At 39.7% G+C, this 19,442-nt stretch overlaps 3 protein-coding genes across 3 annotated transcripts; 1 reads left to right on the top strand and 2 right to left on the bottom strand.

Moving 5' to 3' along the window:
* Window positions 1–701: 701 nt before the first annotated feature.
* On the bottom strand, window positions 702–9,930 carry LOC141790575 (endoplasmic reticulum aminopeptidase 1-like). The gene is made up of 19 exons (XM_074670556.1): window positions 9,799–9,930; window positions 8,613–9,136; window positions 8,296–8,434; window positions 8,000–8,134; window positions 7,787–7,907; window positions 7,521–7,675; window positions 7,309–7,422; window positions 7,017–7,148; window positions 6,758–6,889; window positions 6,518–6,601; window positions 5,255–5,412; window positions 5,089–5,168; window positions 4,817–5,000; window positions 4,561–4,717; window positions 4,297–4,481; window positions 4,038–4,199; window positions 3,238–3,378; window positions 1,970–2,051; window positions 702–1,784 (listed from the first exon to the last, which is right to left on the bottom strand). Exons 2-19 carry the CDS (start codon window positions 9,101–9,103, stop codon window positions 1,614–1,616), a joined length of 2,823 nt encoding a protein of 940 aa, XP_074526657.1. The 5' UTR covers window positions 9,104–9,136; window positions 9,799–9,930; the 3' UTR covers window positions 702–1,613.
* A 3,430-nt stretch (window positions 9,931–13,360) lies between these two features.
* Window positions 13,361–14,960, bottom strand: sdhaf1 (succinate dehydrogenase complex assembly factor 1). Its single transcript, XM_074670557.1, has 2 exons — window positions 14,767–14,960; window positions 13,361–14,231 (listed from the first exon to the last, which is right to left on the bottom strand). Exon 2 carries the CDS (start codon window positions 13,779–13,781, stop codon window positions 13,533–13,535), a length of 249 nt encoding a protein of 82 aa, XP_074526658.1. The 5' UTR covers window positions 13,782–14,231; window positions 14,767–14,960; the 3' UTR covers window positions 13,361–13,532.
* Window positions 14,961–15,919: 959 nt separating this feature from the next.
* nudt18 (nudix (nucleoside diphosphate linked moiety X)-type motif 18) lies at window positions 15,920–19,105 on the top strand. Its single transcript, XM_074670800.1, has 7 exons — window positions 15,920–16,017; window positions 16,619–16,791; window positions 17,464–17,574; window positions 17,677–17,779; window positions 17,968–18,091; window positions 18,220–18,344; window positions 18,559–19,105. The coding sequence occupies exons 2-7, from the start codon at window positions 16,621–16,623 to the stop codon at window positions 18,939–18,941; spliced, it is 1,017 nt and encodes a 338-aa protein (XP_074526901.1). The 5' UTR covers window positions 15,920–16,017; window positions 16,619–16,620; the 3' UTR covers window positions 18,942–19,105.
* The last annotated feature ends 337 nt before the right edge of the window (window positions 19,106–19,442 follow it).

The raw sequence follows: 19,442 nt of genomic DNA, 5'->3' as shown, positions 1-19,442 counted from the left end.
TACTATCAATATTTAGATCAATACGCCCACCCCTAAAGTCAACGAGAATGAACAAGCTATTTGAGCTTTTTTTTTTTTTTTTCTTTCTTTTTTTTTAACCAGGTTGTAAATATGATTATTGATACTGTAAAAATCCCTTTTTTGCTTGGTGTGTACATGGTTTCTGTATTTTGAAGCCAGCCTCAAGCAGAATCCCAGAGAACTACAGTTTAACTTCAGACTAATCCCAGTCAAATGGGAAAACCTGTGTTGGATGTGACATAGTCTGTTTTAATGTAATGTCTTAATGTAATGTCTTATCCGTGCGTTGAATGTGGCCTCTGTGATTATTTCTTCACCCTTTGTTTTCTCAGTCTAACCTTTAAATGCATGAATTGCTTTGTGTCTGTTCTCATTTTGTGTGATAAGTTGCATGTTTCTTCCTTTTGTTTTAGGCCTTTTATAACCATACATTTTATGTATTTTCTTTTGTATTTAATCTTTTGTTAACTTTTGATGATTATATTGTAGGCTGCTTATTTTGCAACTGGCCAGGGACTACAGCTGGAAATAAGCCATACAGGCTAAAGCTGCCTTTTTTACTGCAAAGTGAATTAAAAGGGACTGTCCACAAAAGACTGTCAAGGCTAAGAGGTGGTGATTACTCACTCAAAATAAGAAACACACAGTTAAACCTAGTCAAAATGACTTTATTTGGACACATTTTTATTCAACCAGTGTATATCCTTCTTACAAAATAACACTTTGGGCTGGACAATCCTTCTTCTGCAATAAAGAGGAGCGATTTTACAGAAGCACAGAAAAAAAAGCGTCTCGTGTAACAATATATTTCACATAGTGCACTTGCTTTTTTTCATGTATTAAAGAATTATAGATAGAAGAATGCTACCACAAAGGACCGTTGGTCTCAGAAATCATGTCACAGCTCTAAACAGCAGATTGTGTGATCCAGTACCACATTTTGCCAAGTTTTCTCTTTTCTTCTTACTGTAAAGGAAACTTTTTAAAACCTTTCTTGTTTTGTAAGTTGATACGGAGTGGTCAGGTGCTGAAATATTTCATAAAATTAACAATCAGATGTACTGTATGTGCAAAACTTGATTTTTTTTTTTTGCACAATATTCACATTGTTTCTTCCTGCAGTGATAATGCTGCTCAACTCAAAATAACATTTAGAAAAACAGAAAGTAATTTTTACAACTTCACACACATCCCAACAAACAATACATACACAAAGACATCTCATAGCTCTTTCATTAAAACTATGCTCCAAGACAAACCACGAGAGGAAACTTTTTGAACCACACCAATGATGAAAACTGTCATAAAGGAAATCAACGACTACTTTGATCCCATCATACCTGAGAATCCTGTTTGACAGAAAAGTGGGGAAGGCACATTAAGATTTAATTTCTAGGTCTGATCAGTCTGGTTTGGATAATTGCAGTGACGATACAGGTCTTTTTATTTGTGTCATTTTAAGTTATTAGGTAAAACTCAGGAGATGCTGGTGTTGGGATTTGTGCTCCAGTACAAACACAAATCTAACTTTAAACGTTGTCTTGACACCAGCTTCCATTTGTCTGATTGAGATGATCCTGTTTCTCCTGTAGCTATAAGTCGTCATGCACAGCTCTGTGGCTGCGTTTGTCCAGCCAGGCCTGCAGCAGAGGGATGTTCGTGTCCGTCCAGCGAATGTTGTCCTCGATGGTCTCGTAGGCCTGCCGGATACACCTCATCTCTGAGCCCGTCTCCTCAGTCAAGGAGCCAAAGAAGCTTTTCACCTGAGGACACATTAGTTAGATTAGTCAAAACACACACACACCATGATTGATACGACTTTCATGGACTTATCTTGTACTTCATAAACCAAATGCAGCACATGTTAATTCAGTGCAGCAGGACAGCATCACAACTTGGCATCACAATAACGACACAGACTCTCAAACAGACACACAGCCTTACTTACCTCTTCTAACATCTCTCTGGTTGAATACTGGCTGGTCACTCCAGTCACTACATAATTTATGGTGCTGGAGCCCAGGTCAAATCTGTCACAACAACACAAACACAGACACAATACAGTTACTGTTAAGAACACTTTCAGAAGAAAAATAAAAATGTTGAAGCTCTGTTGACTGGAGTTATAATAACAATGAGAAAGCTTTTTAAAAATGCTTTTTACTGACTCCCCATGAATCTTTATGAAGAAGATTAAAACACTTAGCTATCACATGACAGTTACACGTTAAAGAGTCTAAATTTAAGCAAGTGTTTTTTATTTGAAGCAAAAGATGTTTTATTCTCTTAAAATGAGCCTCATTCACAAGAAAAACCTCTTATTTAAAGGTTTTAAAAGACAAAAATGAAACCTAATTTGCTTGTAAAGGGTTAAAAAAATCTGTGAATTGGATAAATAAAGTGTCTTAGCTTGTAATAAGACATAAACGCATGCTTTGATTTTAGTTTTTTCTCTGCAGCTAGGTAAACAGTTTGTAGTTGAAATACCAACACAAATGGTTTGACTTGAAAATATTTCAATAACAGACAAGCTAAATTTGAGACCAGGCAGTTTAGCCAGGTGTGTACTTTATACACAATGACTTAAATCATCACAGCCATCCGATTTTTGCTCCTTAACATTTACTGCATGTCATCCACTAATCTTTCCTCCGAGCTCTGCCCGATCAATACAGCCATAAACTGACTCTTAAACTGGAAAAGCACTCAAGAGAGCGCAGACCTCTGCCAAACATATTGTGATTATCACGCAACAGTTTAGTCCTACTTTAATGTTATACTCCCTTTCAGCAGACTGTCTGCTACAATTTGATGTTAGTTGCAGGTTTGTACAATAATTTGTTACCTGACAATGTTGAAAATTATGATGAGCCAGAACATATTTCATATTCTGGATCTTAGTATCCAGAATATTGTCAGGATCTGGATTGTACGTTAACATCTGTCAGAAATTTAAGTGACCTTGTCTTGTTTAGTTTTGAAAAGCAATCTGACCATTTATGGTGGAGTTATGTACACGTATGGTGAAAACAGCCTTATCTCACAATGATAAAGAACCCTTTAAAAAATTCTGGATCCAGACAGTGATCCAGATCACCTCCAAAATTTAATCACGTCTTCCTTGTCCCATTTTGAACATTTCCTGAACATTTCATGAAGATCTGTTCATTAGTTTTTGAGCATTTTCATGTGTTAAGTATTCTGGGGCTCACTGACTTCTTGACCAGGGTGTTCCAGTTGGCTCTCATGAAGTCCCAGGCCAGTTTGTATCCATGAGGGTTCTTACTAATGGACACAATCACGTCAGGGAGATCCTGGGTCTTCATCACTTCACCGTGGAGGCTCTGCTCCATCATCCTGCGGACATGAAAAATGAGAAGGGAACTGACAAGCTAGTTAAAAGACAGGAGTGGAGGGGCACAGATGGCCTAGTGGTCTAGGTCACCTCCCATGAGGTTCAGCCTCAAGTGGGTGGCCTGGGTTCAACTCAAGCAGCAACCTCCGATCTGAGAATATGAGACAATGCAGAAGTGCTAAAATCTGCTGTTCGTCGAGTGTTCACTTGAGGCTGGCTCCGGAAGCAGCGGAAGTCACATACACACCAAGCCAAAAAAAAAAAAAATCGGTTTTCAAAGCAGAATTTAACCTATTTACAGTCTGGTTCAAAAAACGTCTCCTGTCTGAGTCGCTAATTTTACTACCGGCTCCCACTGTACGGGGGTGAATTTTTTTCTAAAGCGGCCGTTCAGGAGAAGCTCCCCCAATAAGAGGCACAGCTGAGGGTCACGTGACAGCCGGCGCCCTATGGCTGTAGGCGAAGCCCTTGCCACTACCAATATGGCCGCTATAGCCAATGTGCTTCATTTTCCGTTTCAGAAACAGACGGGTGACGTCGGCGAGACTACGTCCGTGTTTTATACAGTCTATGGTTCAAATTCAGCCTGTGGCCATGTTGCCGCATTCTCCTAAAAAAAAAACCAAAATAACTTAAAAAAATAGAAATGTGAAGCTCTCACCACTTCAACTTGTCCTTCAGTGGGCTGTACGCCATGGCTGCCTTCATGCGGCTCTTAACCGACATCTGCAGTGAAGTGCGGTACTTCTCAAACAGGAAGTCCCACCCGTCTGGTGTCCGAGCTCCAACCATGAACACGGCCATGGTGATGTCGACAGGGAGGCTGACAACGAGAAGAACATATCAGAAAGAGTTCATCGCTGTGGATAAACCATTTTACTATGACTGCATTGTGTTGGTAATGTGATCAGACCCCTGACCTCATGGTGCCGTCAGAGTCCTTCCACTGCTTGAAGAGCTGCGTGGCTTTGGTCACACACGGAGCGTAGTTCCTGACGGAGGCAAACAGCAGCAGGTAGCTCCTCAGGACTCGCTCAGACACGGATCCAGAGTCAGTCCACTCCTGGCGATCAATCAGCCCGCGGAACAGATCCACGATGTAGCCCTGAGAAATACGTCAAGATCACATATTCAATTCAGGTTGAGCCCCAGAGTTTGTCCTTATGAAAGTTGGCTTCACTAACCTTCATCTGGTTCTCCAGTTCAGCCATGTCTCTCTTCTCCATCAGTTTGTAAAGAGGTACAAGTTCACCAAAGCCCTGAGTTACCGCCATGTTCTCGGTCTCTCTGGACAGGTACAGAGACAGCTCCAGAGCCGTGTCCAGCCTCACCTTCCCAATACTGAAACACATTGAGTTAAAAATTGACATCTAGTCCCCAGGTCATGATGAAATCAAACCAATCAGATTCCTGTCTTAAAACTTGACTGATGGGACCAACCTGACCAGCTGGAAGACATTCTGGATGAGGCTGGCACGGTCGTTGCTGCTCAGAGCCATGTGGTTATACTGCAGCAGTTTGATGATGGAGTTCCAGCCTTCGCCTGCGTAGTGGACCATGTAGTATCCACTCATGTCCACATTGAATTTCACCCAGTCCACTTCCTCTGGCAGGTACAGCACACCTGTGGAGGAGTAAACACAGGTGTCAAAGCTCATATGTGTGGAAAGAAAAGAACAGATCAGCCTCTGCACGCTTGGAGAAACACTCACCTGTCTTTGTTTTCAGCAGGTGGCGGTGGACGGTGCTTGAAGCGCTGGTCATGTAGGTCAAAGGAATCTGCCACAGGAATCTTTCAAAAATCAGAGAAAAAAAAAATAAAGAATTGAATCATGACTTTTTTCATGATGAGACCTGTACAACGACAGATGTCTTTACCCTTCAGTGAGGGAGGGGTCGTCCGTCTTCAGGTACCGCTCCTGACTGAGCCGGACCTCCCGACCTCTGACCTCCACAGTGACCAGAGGGAAACCTTCCTGCAGCGTCCAGGTGTCCATGATAGTCCTCACATCCAGCTCATCACCAGAGAACCACTTCTGAGTATGCACAAACACATATCACAATAGATGACTTTACATGCAGACAGTTCTCATTCAGTGGGATGTATCTTTATTTTTGAGCAGTAGCAAAAAAAAGCAAAGAAAGACACAACCATAGGCAGGGTATATGCTGAAATCCTGATGTTAAATTCAATACCTTTTTAAGACTTTTTAAAAAACCTTTCAAAAAGTCTTAAGACCTTATTGCGACTTCAAGCCGTTGTTAGGAACTGATCCTTGACAGTTGTAGTTTGCAACATAAATTAGGTAAACTGAGAAGGAATGAAGCTTGAAAGAATAAATGGAACTAAGGGCAGATCAATTGACATTCCCATTCCCAAAAAAGTAACAGCAGTTATTCAAGGCCAACTTGCAGAAAAAAAAACAAGAATTTTCTTTTATTATCGTCAAAATTTAGGACATGTGCATTTGTTGTCACGTTAGCCTGCGGATGCCGCGCCTCACAAAATTACAACTTTGCTTGCTTCACATCTCAAACAACTGCGCTACGTAACTGTATTGATAATTACCTTATCTCGTAGCGTTGTATCCAGTAAAAAGTTGATTTTAACAAAGAAAATTTGTTCCAAATCAACTGAGATCAGGGGGAGCTGGAGGAAGCTTTCTCTAAATTGTATGAATCCGAGATCCCAGGTCATCAAAAGTCTGAGAAATTTTCTCAGGAGGCTTGAGAAACTCCTATGATCTAGAGAGAAATATTTTGAGATGCTAAAGCTTTTTCCAGATCCTCACGCTGGTCTGCAATGAGTGTGACGAGTGTGAGCAGAATGATCGTCCAATCACCAGGAGTGGTTATCTTTGAAGGTTAATTTGTAACAGTTGCAAGGAGGAAAATAAATACTTATGGATATGTTTGGAGTCAAAGCTTGAATACCAATACAATTTAATACCTCATAAATCATGATTAAGAAGTTTTAATACTTTTAAGGGCCTTAATTTTACCACAACAGATTTATTAACTTTTAATACTTGTTAAGACCCCGCGGACACCCTGATAGAATATAAATGCATGTATTTCCTTCAAAATATTCCGGTCAGATTTGGATTTTACCCACATTATGGACAGAGTCTTTAAACTTACAGAGGCTGCAGACTGGAGGTTGCTCTTTGAGCAGAACTCTCGGTGTTTTTTTCCTCCTTCATTCAGATCATCGGAGTTGCAGATCTGTTGGAAAGGCATGACAGTGATCGAGACAAAGCCAACAAGTTATTTACAACTAGACTATTGATGCTTGAGGTTCAAATAAGCCTCAGCTTTCGATGAATTATCTTATTCTGTAGCTCCAGACACTCTGACATTACCATCTCACAGAACACTCACATCAGTCAGGCTCTCCCACAGGTGGCTGTTGATGGTATTCTGGTAGCTGTAGCGCTTCAGGTATCGGATGATGCCGATCTCAAACGCCTCAGGAGTCAGGAAGTCTCGTAGCATGTTCAGAATACACGCCCCCTAACACAGACGAAAAACACAGGTGAGGATTTCTTTTTTTTTAACTGCACAGTTATAATCATCTTTGTGAATATCTATTTTACACACAGTTGTAATATATCATTTAGTCCTGTTTCTAAATGCTGACCTTGTCGTATGACACATCATCAAACATCTCCTGGATCTGTGTGGGGTTCTCCACGGGGGTGGAGACCGGGTGGGAGGAGGTCAGGGAGTCTACCTCCATAGCTTCAAAACATTTCCCCAAGAAGAAGTCATCCTGAGAGAAAGAGAGTGTTTACATCATGCTTACAGACCTTAATGTGAAACTTTTCTGTACTTTTATACTGTGATACAACAATATTTTCTGTTATGGGATCAGGAAAGGAAATGAATTCAGAGACTGAATAAAAAGTCAGCTTTCTGTGCTTTGCTCTCACCACTTGCAGCTCTGGGTAGGTGATATCCAGAGAAATAAACTCCATGAACTTCGCAAAACCCTCATTAAGCCACAGGTCGTTCCACCACTCCATCGTCACCAGGTTCCCAAACCACTGAACAGGGAGAAGAACATGAGAAAACAGCTTAATGAGCAAGAACCTTGAAGACTCAGGTAAATTATAAACTTCTGAAACAGTTACAGGTGAGCTACCTGATGTGCGAGCTCATGTGCGATGACTTTGGTGATGCCCAGTTTGTCTGATGCTGAGGACTTGTCTGGGTCAAAGAGGAGGCCAGTCTCTCTGTAAGTGGTCAGGCCCCAGTTCTCCATCGCACCAGACTGGAAGTCAGGGATGGCAGCGAGGTCTGTAGAATACAATATTAAACAACATAAGTTTATAAGAAGAAAAAAAAGAAAAAAATAGATACTTCAGGAAATGAATGAATAATAATTAACAGTAATGTATTTTCACTGACCCTGTTTGGGAAGTGGGTAAGGAATATCAAAATAATCATCATAGAAGTCCAACAACTTAACGGCAGCATCCAGAGCAAAGGCTGTCTGGTCGATCTTCTCAGGTACGGCGTAGACTGAAATCTGTTGGACATCAGGAAAGACCACAATAAAGAAAATGTCTTCAATACAGCAGAAATGTTGGTATGTTCAGCATCTGTTTTCTTCCTCCTTACCTTGACACCGTGCTGGGTGGTTTTGCTGACAGATAGAAAGTCAGACACGATGTAGGCCACGAGGTAAGTGCTCATTTCGACAGTGGTGTCAAAGTGATCTTCAAGCAAACCACCGGGCAAATCAACTGTCTTCACCTTAGAGACAAAAGTGCACAGGAACAAAAATCACAAATCATGATGTTACTCCTCTAAGTCATGTGTTATAATATTAAAATTCTAGACAGGAAAAATCAAAACTCTGTTGAAATAGCTCCTCTCTTGTGCTCAAATCAAACTGATAATTAAATCCTGCGTACCTTTGGCATGTTAGATATGGTTATGTGGCGGGGCTCCCGTATGATCCGTATGGTGAAGTTGGCTTTAAAGGCAGGTTCATCAAAACACGGGAAGGCTCCACGAGCAAAAGTGGCTTCAAACTGTGTTGAAGCCATAACCCTAGATATGCAAATGAATAAAAGGTAAGCAAAAGCTAGATTATGTACAGCATGTACAGTAAGACCAACAGGATAGTCAATCGGCTTCTGTTGCATATTTGACCGGAGAAACAGAATTATCAGATTTAAAACCCTTTAATAGTATCTTTTAGAAGAAAAACAGTTATACATGCCCTTACCGGACTTCTCCACTGCTGGTGCGGTAGCTGCTTTTGTAGAAACCATGAAAGCTGTCAGACAGGTTGGCAGCAAACGCCAGCTGGACCTCATACTTCCTCCCTTTAGTCAGCACCGAGTCGGACAGCAAGGCGAGCTGGTGGAAACGCGGATACTCCAACACCTGCAGTGGCCTTACGCCTTCAGGTGCGAGCAGCAGCACGTTGGATATTTGCATCTGCTTTGCATGGAGAATGATGATGCTGGTGTCTTCATGCACGTCAAGCTGGATGCGAGCAACACCTGTGAAGTCTAGGGTGGTGAGGTTTGGGTGGATGGTCAAGTCGTAGTGGATGGGGGAGATGGTTGTGGGGAGTCGCATGCGGTCCCAGGGGAAAGGCTGGCCGTTGGTGGCGATGGGAGCATCCTGGGCCTGTTTTTTATTTGGCAGCTGTGCTCCTGATGAGGGAGGGAAGGGGAGGAGGAGGAGCAGGAGGAGAGGAGCTGGGAACATGATGACAAGGAAAGCAGGAGACTATCCTCTCACCTGTTAAAAAAAAAAATTACAAACACCATAAAAGTAAACACTATTTCGTAGTTTGGTTGGTTGGTCAGCTTGGTTCCATCTTCTGTGTCGTTCTGCTTTACTCAGAATGACAAGAGTATTTATACTGTGACAAACAAGACCTTTGCTCTGTTTGTGAATGAAGATGTAATTTAATCAAAATAAGACCCAGCTGTGAACAGAGACTCAAAGATTAGCTATGGGACCACCAGCCTGTTATCAGCGCATAGGATGTGAAGCAACACGTTGATAATTGACATGTAAAGGGAACCTCACAGCCCACCCCCTTAAAATAAGTCTGTTCTAAGCACAAAACATGTACAATAATAGCTCCATCAAATATCAAACATAATAAAGCACACTAAAATACTGTTTTTGCTATTTTTATACCAACATACTTCATGAATCAGGTTATTTTAAAACTCAGTCAAAGCTGCAGCAGGAACAGCATGCAGCACAATGACAACGCACGAAGTTGGAGGGTAAACTGAAGAGCAACACTTTCGATTTTAGACGCCTTTCCATTCATTCAACTACCATAAATAAAATTAAATATCATTCCAAATCAAGCTTTTAATCGGTTGTAATTTGCCATTTCTCAACATATAAGACACAAAAAAAGGAATGTGAAATGTCAAACTTACTGTAACGTCTTCCGCAAACCGTCCGAGCGTTAAAATGCAAAAGGGAAAGCGAAACTACAAATGCATGCTGGGAGTTTCCACAAAAACGTCACCCGAGTGAGGTTAATGGATTATAAAGCCTATGATTTATACTTACAGGTGTGTTACGTGTCTGTAAATTCGTCATTAAATGCCATTAAAATTTGAGGGCGTGTTTTCATGGTTGTAGCTTCCACAGGCAGCCCGAAATATTATTTAAGTCTCTGATTTCACGCATCAATAAGTCACGTGCAGCAAAGTCTCTATTGCTGTGGCCTCAGCTGTGGTGAGAAAATGATGAAATCTTGAAAGCTGGTGTTTTTGTCGAGGGAAACAAATCTACAGACAGGAAGTTCCGTGTTGTTATGGACTGTAACTGCATTTTTGAACACCAGAGGGCGCTGTGGATTTAGCATTGGGCCTTTGGGCTCATTGGAAATAATGGGACGTTTGGATGGAGAAAGTTTTGATGCAGCGCTACATTGTTCATGGCTGAACTAAGAAAATTAAATTAAAAATAATTTACTCCTTTTGGATAAGACAGTATAATTTTCACGGACCCTGAAAAACACCCTCACCTGCAATTGTGTGTACATGCATAGATACTCTTAAATTTTTGGGTGTTTCTGTGGAACAAAAATAAATAAATGTAACAGGAGAATAAGGTAGTTAATCCTCAAAGTTTACAAAGGAAGGAGGAAGAAACTTGAAGCAGCTCTGCATTTTTTTACACACTGCAGCCTGGAGTGGAACATCTCAGTGTGAAGAAATAGCACTGAAAGGTTGTGTGTTGACATGAGATTTTATTTAAAGCATCATGGAAGATTAAATGAACTGAACAGACTGCTTTAAGGCAACAATACAGGAAAAAACAAGAGAATACAAATTCCTCAATTTCACGACATAAAGATCCACAAAGACTTTAAAGAAGATTGAGCTGTTTTTCAAAATGCCATCTGCTCAACATCTCAACTGGTCCCATAGAGAGTTCCTCTCTTTATTGAAAGTTTTGATACAGACTTCTAATAAAAGCAGTGAAAAACTCAGGTAATCATATAAAACAGGAAACAATTATACACATATACAAAGAAGAATACAAAGAGATTTTAAAGTGTAAAATTAAAATAAAGCTTGAGGATATAAAATCTGTTTTTTGGTGTAAATATTTATAACTTCATTCAGAGTAGAGGAGCTTTCTCCAGAGCCTGAACTTGAGCCGCAAAAAACAGAACTCTCTTCTTCACCTCCTCGTTGATCTGAGCCTGCGTGGCCCGAGGGTTGTCTTTGATGAACTGAGAGATACCCAGGATGCACTCTCTCTGAGGACACACAGACACACACAAACACAAAACAAAACACATGAGTCTGAGTGTTCTTCAACCTGGACACATGATGCAGGGCAATATCATTTTCCATGTGGTTGATGTATATTCTTTTTAATTAAAATGTTGATAAAATAATTTTCTGTCTCTGGCCATGTTTATAAAACTGAGTTTTGTCATTAGCCAGTTCTACTTTCAGCTACAAGTTATTCTATAAATCTGATTCATTAGGTCTCTGTGATGAAATAAGGGTTATATCCACACTGAGCTCACAGCGCGGCCTGAACCTGAACCGGATACCTTGTAAGCGTCCACTTTGTCCTGACCAGTGAACCGGTTCAGCACCTCTTTGGCGACTTGGACACCTGTCACTGCTGCCAAAAGCCCTCGGTCCTCTTCACTCTGTGATGTCAGCCAGCGCAGCAGCGCTATCTGCAGGAAAGAGGAAGATTGTTTGAAAGAGTAAAGGCCAAGTGTTTTCAAACTTTTACTCCTATTTCTGGCATCTTTGAACATAGCTTATTCTTTTTAGTTGGACTGAAAATCAGTTTCCGATATCTGCAACATTAATCTGTTGTTTTAAGTATCTACTTTCTACTTGACTCACTCCCTTGATTTTAAATTTGAACAGACAATACAGATCAGGATTAAGAAATGGATTATTTTAACCTTTACTATCCTCCAAGGGTCAATCCTTACTAGTTTTGTGTACAGAGAGTTTTATATAGAGAGAAACTGAAATTTGAATCAAAGCCACAAAATAAGTTTAAAAAAAAATCCAACAACATACATTTGACCATAAATACTCAAAGCTTGTTATAATATTTACACTGAAGCAAGGCGGGCTTATTAATAAGGCGTCATTCATACATAAATCAAATTAAAGTGATCAATAGTGTTCAAAAGAGCCTGACCAAAAAACTAAGTATGTGCTTATAAGCGAAAAAGTACTCTGAATTCGTTTGGTAATTTAAATGGTAGGTTTTGAACTTCTTCCACATTAACACTTGTTCACAACTGTCGCGTGAATCTCTTTCAATGTATTGTAGTTTTACCTAGCTCAATTTCCACAAAATCAATGGATTAGAAATCGAGTAGTTAAATGATTCATCGTAACCTGTTTAATACTAAAAGAACCCCCCGTTTTTGTGTCACCCTTTGTATGTCCTTACCTGCTGAAATAACTGGCCGTTGCTCATCTCTCCTCCTGAGGTCAGTGAACCCGACATGATGTAGAAAATAAGACAACTGACCGATTAAAATAAAAAACTAAAATCACTTAACGCAATAAATAAAGTATTAAAGATGTTTTGAAACGGAGAATGTCAGCTAAAATGCCCTTTTTATGTAATAAAATAAAAAGAGGGAAGTTCCTTGAAAATAGGATGTCAACCCTTTTTTCCCCTTTTCCTGTTGACATTCCTTCTTCTTCGTTAGTGTATTTCGGATACGTCACTGTTCTTTGGAACGCTGCTGCCTCTAGCGGCCACAGTATGTTCAACCCAAACCAGAGCTATAACCCATACGGAAGGGTCCCAAAAAAGCAGGCCGGCTCGTCTCGGTTTTGGGGAATCTGTCCCGGTATAAGGCAGTGGAAATGCCGCAAAATGTGCGTCGTACCGAGACGAACCGAACCGGTCTGCTTGGTGGAAACGGGACTTTCCACCAGCTTAATGGAGATAGCTCTGACTCAAACCAATTAGAAACTTGCTGTAGGCAGAAACACAACAATAGACATTTACCTGTTACATGGTGTTTACAAAAGCTTTAACTAAGACAACAGATCTACATTATCTCCTCACCTGCTCAATCTTTACAATTTTGTTGATTCCCTGAAGCACATCAACACTTTAAAATCTTTTTTTCTAGTTACACACTTCCGTATTTTGAGTAATAACAACACTGCAATCTTGCACGAAACTAGTTGTTTCTTTAAGATATATAATCCAGTACGAACTTTTTTTCACAATATTTGGATTGTTTTAGCGGTTTGTGAACACATTAGCAGTGTATCATTTTTGCCAGCAAGGGAACTGGCTTGCCAGCAAATCCTTTCTTATGATCTTTTCTCCTGACATATAGTTTTAAGTTCAGTTTATTCATTACTAAAGCTGAATGTAAGCACTGATAGAGTACTATTATGAATTATTTCCACATCAGTCTTTTTCACAACAACAAGTTTATTCAAGTTAATTTACTTAACAGTCAGTCAACATTTTGACTTTGATACTTGCTGTATTACAGCTGGTATAACACATGTTTTTTTCTTGATCACATCAGTTTCTTCCATGCAGAGCATTACTGTCTCCGCTGAAAATGAGTACAGTAGCAGTAACAGAGTCTTTGTGAGGTATATGTTGGAGTTATCAGGGTACTATCATAGGGGATTAGAAGTCAGCTCTTCTCTTCAGGTTTGGAGAAGGACCCCAGCTGTTTGGTGTTGACATCCTTCAGCTGTTCCAGCTGTCTCTGTCCTCGCCTGTACAGATACTCAATGTGCATCACGTCAGTCTTCTTGATTTGAGCGTTCTGTCTGAACTCATCCCGGATTCGAGGGATGAAACCTGGTTTGTCAACACCAGCTCGCAGGAACTGACGATACAGAGCCAAGACCTGCTTCTGTAGTTTACTGTGCCGAACCATTGCACAAACTCTGCCTCGGTTATTTTTTTTCTTTGAGAGGGAAATGAGAGCAACGACACAACACTGAGTCAGGGGCAGAGTGTCTTCAGCTGGAGGATCTCCAATGTTCACTAGGTGCTGCTGTGGTAGTGACTGTGGAGGGTTTTGCTCACTGTGAGTAGACTGAAGATACACAGACTCTTTGAATCCTGAATGAGTCAAGGGGTTAAAACTGGAGTACCCCAAAGCACCCCTTTAATGCTTCCAAGTTTCTTTTTTTGCTGATCTCACCAGAGGGAAAAAAGACCCATGCTCGTCTGATTGATGGTGTACAGAAGAGCTCTGATGGGCTGGTCCGAGGTTTCGTTGGAGGTTTTGGCCCTGAGTTGTTGCTGGATGGACGGAGTGATGATCTGATGTTCTACTGTAGTAGACGTTACACTGAGTTCAGATGATCCGACTGCTGCAGTTCTACAAAATAAAACAAAAACATAGATATATTTCCTTAGTATGACAATATTACTGGAAGGACGTCTTCCTCATTCGTCTTGGCTTGTAAAACCAAAATGACTATGCCAATTAACTTTATTTTGGTAGATGTTTGAATAATAAAGTCATACAACTCTTCACAACAGCATTAAAAATAAGAAGGAGAGGCAGTCAATAACAATACTGGAAAAATGTTATATAGGACATAACAACAAGCAAAATTAATAGGTATTAATGGCAAGCTATCTATGAAATAAAGTAGATCCCAATAAACAGAAATAAGATGACACCTGAGATGCCGACAAAGCACAGTACAAGAGCACATGGGTGTGTTTTCAATAATAGCAGCTGTTGTATTAATATCAAAAAGACCGCTGAAGTAAATAAAAATGGCACAAACCATCAGTAAAATAAGTAAAACACAGACACTGTCAGGTTACTACCACAGTATAAAACTGACTGTAATGTTAGCTGGACTGGTAAACTGGTCAGTGAAAGTGAAACAGGGTTAGCTTACCTGTTTGACACCTTTGATTTAGACTCTTCGAGCAGTTTGTTTCCGTCAGCGGTTCAAAAGTTAGTTACTGTCAGTGATATAAAGCTGTAAAGTACGCTGACTGCATTTAAAAACTGGTGTTAGCTGATTTAAACAGCCTCTATCTGACCTTACTCCACGTTACGACACCACTCTAAAGCAAAGGACTACAAAACTAAAACTTCCGGTATTGATTTTCAAAATAAGATTGCAAATTGCTGTCACTAGATAACTCAAGCGAATGAGTATAATTTGACACTTTTCACGTCATTCTTTATTTTCTACAAGATTTTTTTTTTTACCAACAGTCACCGAAATTTTTTCTTGAAGAGAGGATCCGTTGCCCCTCAACAGCGTTTTCAAGAATAATGATAATTTCTTCATTAAGCACTATAAATAACACTGGTTTGCAAAGTGCTTGTCAACAAAGTAAACTGAGTGAAATGTAAGCTAATAAAATAATTTTATTTTGAAATAATCTTGTTTTAAGTTACTTCTTATTTTTTGTAAATGTACCATTTGTAAGCTAATAAAATAATTTTATTTTGAAATAATCTTGTTTTAAGTTACTTCTTATTTTTTGTAAAAGTACCATTTCACCCCCAACATTAATCTTTAAAATCCAAAGTATTGAGATTTCTCTACTTATTATGGGCTTAATCTTATAAAAGGAGTTATTTGTTCACTGTCTTAAGTCCATTAAGTTTTCAATGTTGTTTATGTTTTTTTTTCATAATAATGTATTTTTTTCCCATTTTGTCATACTTCTTAATGTTGTGTTTTTGTTGTTTTTTTTTTAATATATTGAATAGCAGATTTACCTCACATCCTCCTGAATTTCAATTAATAACTACCGATTTGACAGTTAATTTTTGGACATGAATTAAGCAAGCCCCAAAATAAAATAGATAATTATATATATTTTAAAAAAGCACATGACCAGGACAAGATACAAACAGGTGAAAATTTTAATGTAGAATAATTTTGTCAATGTTATTAAATACTAAAGTTTTATTTTTTTTTAAAAAAGTCAAATTTTTGGTTTCTTATCTAAAATTGGCTACCTGTCCAGCACCTGTTTTTACCTCAAAAATGCCTTTGTTTTGAAAACCCCTAACCGGAAAAGATACACATTTCCTGTCAGAATACCGGTGTCAAATGTCAAAACAGAGCAGCAGCACTCAGCCCAGAATCTCTGAATGGAAACATTACACGATCTATAAACACAGTGAGGTTTGTGAGTCTAATTTATTTCTTTTGCCATGTTGTGGTTAAAATCGTAAACTTTCTTATATAGTTGAAGAAAAAATCCAATAAGAGGGAAATGAACGGTTCATGATTATATTAGCTGACGTTAGCTTTGGTCGGAGTCCTCTTTCAATGAGTTTATCTGATTTACCAGCCCATGCAGCCCAGGAGAGATTCAGAAAAGGAATATATTACTTTTTGATAATCTTACAAAAGTGACAGTATGTTCGTCACGTAACAATGTTTTTATTATTGTTTTAATGGTAGAAGTCAAACATAGATCAAGTTATTGTCGTTATACCAGCACAGTGGTACCATCTGTACACCTTTCAAATAAAAAAAAAAATCCCACCAAAAATTTTATAAACAAAAACACTTTATATTCTCAAAAACCCTATCAATAAATTGATTAAAATTCTCAGATAAAAAGAAAATAGAGTTTTTTTTTTTAATTTCATTATTGTGCTTCTTTTAATTATGTCCCCATCAGTTTTATGACTATTTCTGTATGGAGCTCCAATTCTAACTGTGCCAACAAAGAAACTACCGGTATATGCAAGCTCTTTGTATGTCTTTGCCCCTGCAGACATGGAGGTGACAGAAGGAGAGCGCCGGCAAGTGGAGGAGCAGGTGGAGAAGATGCTGAGCGGCCAGGGGTCAGAGGTTACATTGTGTGATGTTGGTATGGACGCAAGCAAACCTGCAACTCTGAGGAAGAACGTCACCTACATCGTTGCTGCTGTCATCTTTAATGAAAAGGTTACCTGTCCTGACTCGCCTGTTTGTGTCCCGTGTCTGTATTTTTTTATTATCTACATCTGGGATTGTGTAGAATATAAATCCATCTAAAAATTAAGAAAATAAGCTGTAGAAACCATAAGTGTTTGTTTGTCTTGAGTTTATATTTATCAGATATTATTATTTTTATGGATGTGACTTTATTCCTGATAGTCGTCCTTTGGTGTGGTTCAACTTTAATGTACATTTTTAGGATTTTTGCATTTCTGCCCAATTTCTTGGTATCATGTTTACAGAGGAGTAATTTTTTTTATTATTCATGTCTTTGTGAAGTCTTTCATTGTAGGTTTCAAAATGTGACAAGGTTATAAGTGTGCATTATAAAAGTTGTAGTATGCCCTCAATGCCACCAGAGGGAGCTGTGTGAAGGTGCAGTTCGTTGATGTAAAACTAAAGGAGACTTCGGAACACCATTGAAATCATTTCTGAAAACTCACTTTTAGAGCATTTCTTTGTATGTTGTCCTCTTGTTTCTTTCAACTGTTTTACTAGCCTAACTCAGCTAATGAGGAAATTACATGGTAATAAAGTTACAGTTCAGAAATAGTATAAAAAACAACATGAGTAAAACCCTCTACAAGATAGTGCATTATGGTAAATCCTGTTCATATGTGTCTGCGTGTCTTCTTTCAGGGAGAGGTGCTAATGGTGCAGGAGGCAAAGCAGGACTGTTACAAGCAGTGGTATCTTCCTGCAGGGAGGATGGAGGTGGGAGAGAGCCTGGTGGAGGCGCTGCAGAGGGAGGTGAGACATACAGATAAACAGAACTTGATCAGGAAAAGATGCCTGCATGCTTTGCAGTTTAGTCTCCAATTCAGACTTACTCAAATGTCTGTTTTCCTGTAGGTGAAAGAAGAGGCTGGTTTTGAGTGTGAGCCAATCACCTTGCTGCTGATCCAGGAGCAGGGACCACAGTGGATTCGCTTCATCTTCCTGGCCAGGGTCACAGGTCAGAGGTTATACGTGCACACACATGCTTTCATCCTCATTGATGTAACCCAAACAACTTCATTAATCTGTGAAGTGGCAACTTGTTTGAAGTAGTTTATTTCATACAATTATGAATAAAACATAAGACGTCATCTTTAACCCGTTGATAAAGGAAAACAGACTCACCTGTTTTTCTATGTGATTTAGGTGGGAGTTTAAAGACACTAGCAGCAGCTGATCAAGAGTCTCTTCAGGCGTGCTGGTGGGACCGACAGTCCGCTCTCACTCTGAGAGGACGAGACATCCTGAGACTCATCGACTGCGGAATCAAGTATGACATCAAACTCTCCGCAACTTTCTTTTTGTGTCGAGCTGAGCTGGACAAGTATTAGACTCTAGGGGCTATAAATGTGAAGTGTGGGGATAAAGGTTACGACTGCCTCTCCCTCTTTCTTTCAGGTACCGTCAGGAACCCTGGCACCCCACCACCTTACCGATTGACATGAGCTGTCGTCACGTGGTGCAGAGACTTGTCCTGGTGTTTACACATAATGACGAGAAGATCTGGGTCCTGGTCATCAAAGGTGAGTCACTATTCACCTGATATAAACTCATGTCCTGTTGACTGAATTGATATTTACGACAGAGGCTGCAAGTCTCACCACTTTTTTTTTTTTTTTTTTTTTTACACACATATTTCAAGAGAAAAAGCCTGTCCTGTGTAGCAACTATTTCTTTATTCCTTTTTGTTTAAATATCTGTTAAGACCTGTCAACTGACCATCTCTCCCTCCTGCAGCTCCAGCCATCCACCTCCCCATGGCAGCTGCATTAAAGACCCATGCAGTAACCTGGGCGGCCAACATGGTGGTGCAGGAAGCCATGCCGACAGCGTATTACGACCACGATGTTAACACGCTGGGCGTGTTCAGCCTGCAGCACAACGGGCGGCAGCATGGGAAAACAGACGGGGTGTGTCTCAACACGCTGGTGGCCCTGGTGCCGGATTATGTCCAACGCAACGAGGAAGGAGAGAAAGTGGAGAGGAAGGCGACGGGACGGCCTCCTCCTGTGGAAAACTCTCGATATGTGTGGTGTGAAATCCAGAAACAGACACTTAAAGAGAAACTGCTAGAAATGACCAAAAACACCTCTATCTTACCCATCCACAGCCTCTATTGACCAAAATACGTCACAGCAGTAGTCACTTAATGGATGAAAAAAGGGGACTTTTATTTTGAAAATATTGCACCAACTGTTATCATGTAAAGAGATTTTATTCTGAAAGAAATGGTTATTTAAAATGTTGTACGAGTTTAAATGTGAACACAGAGCAATAAATCTTAATGTTTATTTGTTTTCTTTTACAAATAATGCTTAAAATGTTTTAAATAAACACTTAACGTGTTTTTTGTCGCCTGTTGAAATGTTTTAATCCAGAGCAAGGAGTTAGCCTAAATTAGCTTAGCAATGTCCGATGATCAAGTCCTTCGTTACAGAAACTGTCTCCTGTTTCACTGTCACTACACACAAAATTAAAAAACACAATTAGTGTCAAAGTTTGGATCACACCAAAAAATGAAATAGCTAGCTAGGTGCCTTCAGTAGAAGACTGAGTGTATGAATTAAACACTGGGCTGTTTTTTGTCTGCCATAAACAGTTGTTGAACCAACTATATGTTA

This window comes from Halichoeres trimaculatus, unplaced genomic scaffold (genome assembly GCF_033239565.1).
Source record: "Halichoeres trimaculatus isolate MK-OKI-2021-1 unplaced genomic scaffold, fHalTri1.1 fHalTri1_scaffold_5, whole genome shotgun sequence".
Classification (NCBI taxonomy): Eukaryota; Metazoa; Chordata; class Actinopteri; order Labriformes; family Labridae; genus Halichoeres; species Halichoeres trimaculatus.
The sequence above is the reverse complement of the archived record's forward strand: the minus strand, read 5'-3'. Positions and strand labels throughout refer to the sequence as shown.